The 10,119-nt window shown below is 51.0% G+C and overlaps 2 protein-coding genes across 5 annotated transcripts in view; one reads left to right on the forward strand and one right to left on the reverse strand.

Moving 5' to 3' along the window:
- Positions 1 to 3,057, reverse strand: part of LOC123986965 (MKRN2 opposite strand protein-like) — a 16,782-nt gene extending 13,725 nt beyond the window's left edge. For 2 of the 3 annotated variants that reach the window (XM_046075436.1, XM_046075435.1), the window contains exon 1: positions 2,875 to 3,057. The gene's annotated coding sequence lies outside the window, so the exon portion shown is untranslated. Of the gene's footprint in view, positions 1 to 2,737; positions 2,788 to 2,874 lie in introns of those variants that run through there. The other variant, XM_046075437.1, reaches the window with a different exon arrangement.
- LOC123986961 (probable E3 ubiquitin-protein ligase makorin-2) lies at positions 2,547 to 9,867 on the forward strand. Of its 2 annotated transcripts, none has more exons than XM_046075429.1 (10): positions 2,547 to 2,693; positions 3,967 to 4,095; positions 4,223 to 4,389; positions 5,334 to 5,459; positions 5,566 to 5,741; positions 7,700 to 7,765; positions 8,307 to 8,455; positions 8,869 to 8,979; positions 9,237 to 9,381; positions 9,471 to 9,867. In XM_046075429.1, the coding sequence occupies exons 1-10, from the start codon at positions 2,668 to 2,670 to the stop codon at positions 9,639 to 9,641; spliced, it is 1,266 nt and encodes a 421-aa protein (XP_045931385.1). In that variant the 5' UTR covers positions 2,547 to 2,667; the 3' UTR covers positions 9,642 to 9,867. The 2 variants fall into 2 exon arrangements, with proteins under 2 accessions (XP_045931385.1, XP_045931386.1); XM_046075430.1 differs by having other exon boundaries at positions 4,223 to 4,350.
- Positions 9,868 to 10,119: the final 252 nt, after the last annotated feature.

Raw genomic sequence — 10,119 nt, forward strand, 5'->3', positions numbered from 1 at the left:
ATACTCTGTGCTCTGTGCCCTTTACCATATCATCTTTCTCTTGTGCCCTGTACCCTGTGCCCTTTACCATGTCCCCTGTGCCCTGTCCCCTATACTCTGTTCCCTGTGCCCTGTACCCTGTGCCCTTTGTCATGTCCCCTGTGCCCTGTACCCTGTGCCCTTTACCATGTCCCCTGTGCCCTATACTCTGTCCCCTGTCCCTTGTCCCCTATACTCTGTGCCCTTTACCATATCATCTTTCTCTTGTGCCCTGTACCCTGTGCCCTTTGCCATGTCCCCTGTGCCCTATACTCTGTCCCCTGTCCCTTGTCCCCTATACTCTGTGCCCTGTGCCCTGTACCCTGTGCCCTATCCCCTGTCCCCTATCCTCTGTGCCCTTTACCATGTCCCCTGTGCCCTGTCCTCTGTCCCCTATCCTCTGTGCCCTTTACCATGTCCCCTGTGCCCTGTCCTCTGTCCCCTATCCTCTGTGCCCTATACTCTGTGCCCTGTTTGCACATGTGAGGAGTTCTATCTCAAAACGTTCTGCACCGGTTTGCAACATTTTCTGATTGAACGACATGTTTCCTTGCAACGTTCTGCAACGGGCTTCGAGGTATGTTTTCTCCCGTTTGGTGGTTGTGTCTCAGGCTGTTACCCACTCAGCTGCGACAAGTTTGTAAACACAACGGCTGTAAAAAGGCAGGGAAATTCAGTGCGCTTGCGTCTACAGCAGGGTGTTCAGGGAACCACCGTGTCCGTTGGAAAAAACATTTTGCTATGTTTTGTCTGCGCTTAAAGATTTATACTCCTGCGTAGGAGCTACGTGTATAGCTTCAAAGCACGGGGCACTTCCTGTCGGCTCGGAGGCATTGCAAGGCTACCCAGCCGACTAATCAGTGCTTACGGTCCGCGTCCCTGTCACCTACGGCGTAGGGTAGGGGGCTACGCAGAGGTTGCCTGATGTGTACCTCCTCAAATTGTAACTACACGCCAAGATTTTTGGGTCTTAGAGAATTGTGTTTAGTGTTTTGAAAAAATTGTTTTATGCGACTGAAAACTGAGTGCAAGGCTGAGAAATAGCTCATGGTTTTGGAGATTTGAGGTGAGGTTTTGCTCTTTGAGTGAGAGGTTTCAAAAACTGTGTGACATGTAAAGATTTTGTGTGTAAGCAGCTGTAAAAAACTGATAATCGCAAACTAAAATTAGAGCACATAATCCCACAGTTGTTTTTATTGTTACAGCATTTCAACGTTTCATAGAGTTCCTCTCATTTGAAGTGACTTTTTTTTTGGGCTGCGTGTCTGTGGGTTCTGTCCAAAATGGCGACAGCACCATCTAACGCTGGTTGTCGAGAAAGCAGGGAGGTGAACACTGGGATGGCCTGCTGCAGGAAGGGAGAGCCCTGCATCTCAATTATTTACACACATATTCTGACAGCATGCCTCATATTCTCAGAATTTTCCACACAAAAACCCTCAATTCTCCTGCAAAATGAAACTTTACATTCAAAACAACGTTATTTCTTCTCAAAATGGTCTTTTGTTTTCAAATGACACACAAACCATCGAATGATTAGACATCTAAAAGGAACCAGCTGAACACTGATATTCTCAGTGTAAAACACTTCTCCATGCATCACAATGACTCTGGGCTTTTTTTGTTCAGTGTTACTTCAAACAGTACATACGTGTGTTGTAAAATATTTGAGAATAATGTTTTTATACTCAAAACATTCAAATACACGATATTTTATTTTCCCCCCCCCAAATACAGTGTACACAGTGTACTTCCCAAACAACACAAAGTTGCACGTACAGTGTGTTCCTTGTGAAAACAAGAGATTTTATTCATGAAAATTGTGCCAAATGCAGTGAATTGTGTGTAGTGTTTTGAAAAAAAGTGTGTTTTAGAACTGCAATTTGAGTGTAAAGCAGGAATTGTGCTTGTAGTTCTGCAGAATTGCTTCAGGGGGTTGGTGCAGGAGTTACATGTTGTGCTCATTGTGTCTCAAGTATTTGTGTGTAAACAATTCAGAAAAACTGTAAGACCCATCTCACCCAACAGCTTAAGGCAAACCAGAACTGTGACGCTCCCGACATGTTGCTCGGTGTATTCTGTCCACTTGTGTATATCTGTATCTGTATTCTGTCCACTTGTGTATATCTGTATCTGTATATCGTCGCTAGTAATGTCTTCGTTTCCTGCCGAGGGACCACCGATGAGAAACTCCGGCATGTTACATCTTGTAGATTTAAACTAATGTTCATATTGCAAACTTAATGCAGTATTACACATACCATATGCTGCTATTTTACCACTACTGCAGTATTTTAGGTTATCACTTTGCTTTGTATATACTGTGACTGTATTTATATTAGCTTCTATTTTATTTTATCCATTTATCTGTTTTGTGTTTATGTGTCACTGCCAAAGAGCGTTTTGAAACCATAAATATTTATTATATTGTCTTAACACATTCTGTCCCCATCAAATAAACACAGAAAGACTGTGTACTTAATGTACTTAGTAAGGCCTGTGTACTTGTACTTGCACTGTGTAAATTAGCCGTCAGATAAACATAGGAACCTTCGTGCTGTGACTGCGGGGGTCAGTCGGAGGTGTTTTAGCGGGACACCAACGTGACACCTTGGAGGCAGCCGTTGTAGCTGAAGCTCCGTGAGGAAGATGAGCACCAAACAGGTGACCTGCAGGTGAGTGTGTCGCTCTGTCGGCCACCTGTCCGCCAGCCTGTTACCTGTCCGCCAGCCTCGCGCTCGGGTTCCTCTGTAGCCCCGTGCTAATGTTTTTAGCCGTTAGCTGCTAGCTGTTAGCTGCTAGCTTGTGTTCCGCTTCGGTTAGAAGTTAAAACTCAGTCAGATCAAACTAACTCACCTGTCCCCTCCACATCCGGGCTCCTCCAGAGCAGCAGGTAACGGGGGTGGACAAAATAATAGAAACACCGACACCGTAAACGGTTAAAATGAGCAAACCGACGGTAACGGCGGGGGGGACAGAGAGGCGCACTGCAACACACGCTGCTCTCTCCTGAAAGGTTCAGAGGGGCCTTGAGAAGTTGGAAATGGTCCTTGAGAAGGTTAAAATGGTCCTGGAGAAGGTTAAAATGGTCCTTGAGAAGTTGGAAATGGTCCTTGAGAAGGTTAAAATGGTCCTGGAGAAGTTGGAAATGGTCCTTGAGAAGGTTAAAATGGTCCTGGAGAAGGTTAAAATGGTCCTTGAGAAGTTGGAAATGGTCCTTGAGAAGGTTGGAAATGGTCCTTGAGAAGGTTGGAAATGGTCCTGGAGAAGGTTAAAATGGTCCTTGAGAAGTTGGAAATGGTCCTTGAGAAGGTTAAAATGGTCCTTGAGAAGTTGGAAATGGTCCTTGAGAAGGTTGGAAATGGTCCTTGAGAAGGTTGGAAATGGTCCTTGAGAAGTTGGAAATGGTCCTTGAGAAGGTTGGAAATGGTCCTTGAGAAGGTTGGAAATGGTCCTTGAGAAGGTTAAAATGGTCCTGGAGAAGGTTAAAATGGTCCTTGAGAAGTTGGAAATGGTCCTTGAGAAGGTTAAAATGGTCCTTGAGAAGTTGGAAACGGGCCGTCCAGGTAGATGTGGCGACCCAACAGGTCGGTCGGGAGAGATGCTATCTGTTACAAGACACGGTGGCTATTTTACAAGCACCAGGTAAAGCGACACGGAACACACCTGTGACGTAAACTGGATCCAAAGACGAGTTCTGTGTGTTTTGGGCGACTTTATAAAACTTACTGCTGGTGGAGAAAGTCAGCTGACGCACAGCGAGAGGCGGGGCCAGCAGGTGTACTTGCAGCACAGGTGAAGGTGGGTGGGGCAAAGAGATTAAATTAAGACTGGCTGAGGTTAGAAGGCGTTACTGCGACCTCTAAGACTGGCCTGAGAAGGCGATTGCGTTAGAGGCCGGAACCCGAGGTCCAGCTGATGTCACCTGTAACAGGTGTGTTGTTTCAGGTACTTCCTCCACGGCGTGTGCAGGGAGGGAAGCCGCTGCCTGTTCTCTCATGACCCGGCCAACAGCAAACCCTCCACCATCTGCAAGTTCTACCTGAGAGGAGTGTGTGCCTACGGAGAACGCTGCAGGTAACGCCCACCTGGCAGAGAACATCCAATCGTGTCCCGTGTTTACTGTCAGGTCACTGTTAGTGGTTACATCATTTCCTGTGTATATTCAGGTGTGTGTGTGTGTGTTTGTGTGACCTGTGTGCAGATACGACCACATCAAATATTCATCCAGAGGAGGAGGAGGAGCTTCAGAGGATCACGCAGGTGTGGGAGGGGCTGGAGGCGGGGCTTCAGTCAGAGGCGTTAAGAAGACCATGGTCCTCAGAGAAAGAGGTGATAACACGCTCAGACACGGACGAAGCCACGCTGCAGGTTAGAATGGCGAGCAGTGGAGCCCGTTAAGGTTAAGAGAGCTACTGTCCAGGAGAACCAGTTTAATGACGTGCAGCGGCGGCAGAAACGCCGTGGTTCTGGTAGCCCCCCCCGACTTTGGTCGCTTCACTGTTCAGACTCTCACTTCAGCTGATGATACACGGGGCAACTTTTGGAGCAATGTTGCTGGAGGCAAGTCCGATGAACGGATAGCGGCGGGGCGGGCGGCGGAGTGGTCAGGGAGGGGGTCATGGTAGTAATCTTTACTCATTACCATTGACGGCAACGTTGCCCTGCACGATTGCTCTAAAAGTTGCTCTGTGTATCATCAGCTTAAAGCTGCGGGGCGTCACTTCCTTTAGATACGACGTCACTTCCTTCAGGAGTATTGATAAAATCCTGCTGGTACCATCCTGCCCTGATTGGTCCAGATCAGTCACCTGATCTGCTTTAGTGAGACATGACAAACAACCTGACCGTCTAATCTGTCTCTCTCTCTCTCTCCTCCCGTCTGTCTCTCTCTCTCTCTCCTCCCGTCCCTCCTCCTGTCTGTCGCCTCCCGTCCCTCCTCCCGTCTGTCTGTCTCTCTCTCTCCTCCCGTCCCTCCTCCCGTCTGTCTGTCTCTCTCTCTCTCCTCCCGTCCCTCCTCCTGTCTGTCTCTCTCTCTCCTCCCGTCCCTCCTCCTGTCTGTCTCTCTCTCTCCTCCCGTCCCACCTCCTGTCTGTCTCTCTCTCTCCTCCCGTCCCTCCTCCCGTCTGTCTGTCTCTCTCTCTTCTCCCGTCCCTCCTCCCGTCTGTCTCTCTCTCTTCTCCCGTCCCTCCTCCCGTCTGTCTGTCTCTCTCCTCCCGTCCCTCCTCCCGTCTGTCTGTCTCTCTCTCTCCTCCCGTCCCTCCTCCTGTCTGTCTCTCTCTCTCCTCCCGTCCCTCCTCCTGTCTGTCTCTCAGTCCTGGGTGCAGACAGCATGTTTGGGGGTCCAGCAGACAGTGTGGGGTCAGAGGTCGCGGCAGCAGCTCCTCAGTCGTATGTGGACGCCATCAGGACGGGTTTGGATGCTTCAGCGCGGGAAGAAGGTGGGAGACAGGAAGTCTTCTGATTGGCTGCTCGTGGTCTGTGATGTAATCAGTGTAACGTGACGAGGTGTTTAATAACAGCTGCTGTTTCCTGTGCTCTGTGCAGCTCCTCCCCCAGTGGGCGGGGCTTACCAGGACCTCCCCCAGCTGTGTCCCTACGCCGCCGCCGGACACTGTTTCTATGAAGACAACTGTACGTATCTCCATGGCGACCTGTGTGAGGTGTGCGGGCTGCAGGTGCTCCACCCCCATGACCTCGAGCAGAGGAGGGCGCACGAGAAGGTGCGCACGCTCATTTAATCCAGCGGGGGGAGTAACGATGTCTTTTCCCCTCATAAAAATCAGACCGCAGTGAAGAGAGAGGTTCAGACCGTGACGACCTCATATCCACAGCAGGGACGGCCCTCGCCGCCCGCTAGCGAGTAGAACCAAAACGTTTCCAGTCAAACCAGAACTTCGCTCGATACTTTCTGAAAGCAGAAAAACATGCAAGCAGCACAGAAAAAAGGAGAAGAGCAGCTTCTTCTGCCCAGTTTAACAGCCGCTCATCACAGGCGCGTTCCTCACCACGAGCTCGGCTTTCCGTCCGTTTCGTCTTCTGGGATCATCGAACACTTCTCTGCTTTTATTTGCCGTTCACATCACATCAGTTAAAGCTCTGTGAAGCACTGCCAGATCTTTCCGTTCAGTTTATTGATGGAAAGTTGTTCACTTTCAACACACATCAAAAAATGACCTTAAATTCTCATTTGGGAAAAATCTCCCGAGCTGCAGTCTTTCCCCGTTTAACGAACCGATCAGGACGAGCAGGATCTGATACAGTTTCCCCAAACTTTAGATCACCCTGCTGGTCCATAAGAACAATAAAAATAATAATGGCAGGGTTTCCTGGCTCAGAACGGGCCTCAGTAAGCTGATCCGTAAACGCACAGTAAAGGCGATGAGCTACTTTACGACCGAAATCTGTCATTTCTGACATTTGATAAACAAAATATATCCCCAACCTGCAGGTATAAATGAGTGTATTTATGAATAGTATAATATATTTAGAGGTTAAACTGCCTACAGACAGTTTGTTAGTTGAGATTCAGCTGTTTCACTAATAAAACCATTTTCTGATATCAGCCTACAGCAGCGTGGTTAAGTCCAGATCATCGTACAGCTACCACAGCTTACCGTTAGCAGCCTAATATAAAACTCCAGTTGGACTAAACAGCAGCTTTAAATTATTGTGAGGCTCAAATATGTTCGTGCTAATTACAAACTAGTCGGTAAGAACAACCAGTTCAACATTTCTAAACTTCAGCCTTCTGTAATGTCCCGCCTACTCCAGGCTGTGATTGGTCGGTTCACGGAAAAACACTTTGACGAGCATCTAGCGCACAAGGCTGCATGAAAGTTACCCGGTCTCCCTGCGGAGATCAGCAGGCGGGAGAGAACGGGACCCGTGAGCGTGACGTGGAGCCCAGAGAGCCTGATCCGGAGAGGACCGGGGCCGGTACGCCAAAGGCTAAAATGTACACCGGCACACTTCAAGCACTTTTATGTTGAGAGAAATAACAGGAAGTCATTAGCGCGAGCTTCGTGACGGAGCGTTCAGGCGCGGTCTAACCAACGCGGCGGCTGCGGGTATAAAACACAGCGGCTGAGGATGAGAGGAGAGGCGACTGCCGGAAGTCGAGACGTTTGTTTCATTAAACAACGCTTAGAGACAAGTGGCGTCGGTTGCTAGGTAACAGACATAGAAGTTGATAAGCGATGTTGGATCGAGTGTTTAGGATTTCCTGAGAGAAGACAGGATTCCTAAAGTTAGTTAGGATTTGCTTCTGTAATACCAAAGACAGGAACATTCTGTAACACGGCCCCAGAAGAAGAACCCGTCACATCCGGGGGCCGACCCGGCGACCTGCCAACAGCTGTGGCGCCTGAAACTGTCCCTGCAGAACCAGACACAAAGTTAATTGGTTAATTGGCCCAAAGGTTAGAGAAGCGAGCTCGTGACCGGGTTCGGTCCCCAGAGCGGCAGGATAACCTCTGGGTGTGGAAAGTAAAGCGAGCAGCGCGGAGGTGCCCTGAGCTGGTTCCTTGGTTGTGCTGGCGGCTTCCAGGTGTGACGGCGTGAATGTGATCGGGGCCTTCGGCTCGGCGAATCTAAGAATAGAACAAACAGGAAAGTCGTTAAGCTGCTGCTACGACGTGGCCCGACGCTCGTTTGACTCACCGCACCTGTCTGTCTACAGATGTGTCTGCTGGCCTTCGAGGCCGACATGGAGAAGGCCTTCGCAGCCCAGCTGAGCCAGGACAAGGTGGGTTCAGGTGAAAACCAGGGCCATCTGGACCTGGCTGAAGATACCTGAAGATGTTTCACCCCTCTGTCCTGACCGGCAGAGTCCCAGCTATCTAACCTCTGGGGGGTCGTTACCAAGGTGATGGATCCTTCAGAAGACGCCAAGACAGATCCTGGTCCGCCCGAAAGACCGCACATCCAGAGAAAAGCCACCTGCAGTGAGGAATGCAGAGACCCGCACGTCAGGAAACTAAAAACCTCACGTTATGTTAAAGGGGTCACGGTGGGTCGATGGAAGAAGAGAGGCCGTCTCTGAACAGGGGACACCTCAGTACCAGCGCTGGCGCGTCCATCACCTTGGTGACGACCCCACAGAGGTTAAACAGCCGGGACTCCCTGCAGCCAGTCAGAACTGAAGAAGCCTCCTGGATGAGGCACGAAACGTCTTTGAGGGTCTTCAACCGAGTCCAGCTGCCCTTGAGTTTAAGCTGCTCTGGATAACTCTGACCTGGATGCGTGAGAGTCTTCACTGATCTGATGACCGTGCTGTTGTGGTTCAGGTGTGTTCTATCTGCATGGAGTTGGTGGTCCAGAAGGTGAACCCGTCGGACCGCAGGTTCGGTATTCTGTCCTCCTGCTGCCACACCTTCTGTCTGGCCTGCATCCGACAGTGGCGCTGCACCAGAAACTTCAGCAACAAGATCGTCAAGTAAGGGTCCGTTCAGGCGGGACCAGAGTCCGGCACAGGGTCTGTGAGGCGGGGACAGGGTCTGTGGGGCGGGGACAGGGTCTGTGAGGCGGGGACAGGGTCTGTGAGGCGGGGACAGGGTCTGTGAGGCGGGGACAGGGTCTGTGGGGCGGGGACAGGGTCTGTGAGTCCAGTAGAGGGTCTGTGGGGCGGGGACAGGGTCTGTGAGGCGGGGACAGGGTCTGTGAGGCGGGGACAGGGTCTGTGGGGCGGGGACAGGGTCTGTGAGGCGGGGACAGGGTCTGTGAGTCCAGTAGAGGGTCTGTGAGTCCAGTAGAGGGTCTGTGGGGCGGGGACAGGGTCTGTGAGTCCAGTAGAGGGTCTGTGGGGCGGGGACAGGGTCTGTGAGTGTCTGATGTGTGTCTCTGTCTCAGGTCCTGTCCAGAGTGCAGAGTCATCTCAGAGTTCGTCATCCCTTCGGTCTACTGGGTGGAGGACCAGGAAGAAAAGGACCACCTCATAGAGCTCTTCAAGTCTGGAGTCAGGTGAGCTCACCTGTGTGACGGCACATCAGAACGGAGCGCTAAGTTCTCCACACGGTCCGGTCTGGATCGACACTTTAAAGATCCGCTCTTCAGGGGTTTGAACAGTAAACTTTAGGTTCTTCTTTTCCTCTTGGTCCTGGTGTATCATGTGTTTTGGTGTCAGCTGATCAGGGTGGCGTTCTGCTGAGTGGTGAACGCCCCTCTGATACAGGACCAGTAAAGTCCAGGTCACTGACGGCCGTCTCCTGTGTCTGCAGTAAGAAGGCCTGTAAGTACTTCGATCAGGGCCGCGGCTCGTGCCCGTTCGCAGGGAAGTGCTTGTACCTTCACGCCTTCCCAGACGGAACCCGAGCAGAACCCGACCGGCCGCGGAAACAGCTGAGCTCCGAGGGGAACGTCCGGGTCAGAAACCGCCGCCATTGTGATTCAGAGTTGTAGTTCTTCAGCTGTTCTGTAGTTTATTAACGTGGTTTGCGTTTGTGTCTCTTCAGTTCATGAACAACGTCCGTCTGTGGGATTTCATCGAGGAGCGCGGGCAGCGGTCGCTCCCAGCATCCCTGCCGTCTCTCGATGATGACATCACGGAGCTGAGGGAGCTCTTCATGCAGATGTCGGGGCCGAGCCAGGACGGGCCGGAGACCCCGCCCGGCGCAGACCAGTAGAGGCCGGACCGGACTGTGTCCTCTGGTCTAAGTGGTAACCAGAGGCACGCGGGGAGTCTAGACGTGACGGCCATGTTTGTGGACTAGTCACCGCAATATTAAATCATGTGATCACTCTGCAGCTCCCTGATGTGTTTCAGTCCGCAAATCTAAATCCATCTTGTTGGTAATTACTTTGACATTTTATTTATTGTGTAAATACGTAAATACAGTCAGTGTGAAGTCATTCAGTGGTGCTGTCTTCATTTATTCCCTTTACTTTAATGGAACCATCGAGGAAGCTGAAACACGTTTAATTAAAGCTGCCAGCAGCGCTGAGCGGGCCCTCGCCCCCCCTGCAGGCCCTCGCCCCCCCTGCGGGCCCTCGCCCCCCCTGCAGGCCCTCGGGCGCAGTGACGGTTGGGACTCCAGCTGACACGGCTCTGGAGTTGGCAACACAAAAATCACACAGGTGACGTGTCGAAAATATCTCACAAAG

This window comes from Micropterus dolomieu, linkage group LG18, assembly GCF_021292245.1.
Source record: "Micropterus dolomieu isolate WLL.071019.BEF.003 ecotype Adirondacks linkage group LG18, ASM2129224v1, whole genome shotgun sequence".
In the NCBI taxonomy this organism is placed as follows: Eukaryota; Metazoa; Chordata; class Actinopteri; order Centrarchiformes; family Centrarchidae; genus Micropterus; species Micropterus dolomieu.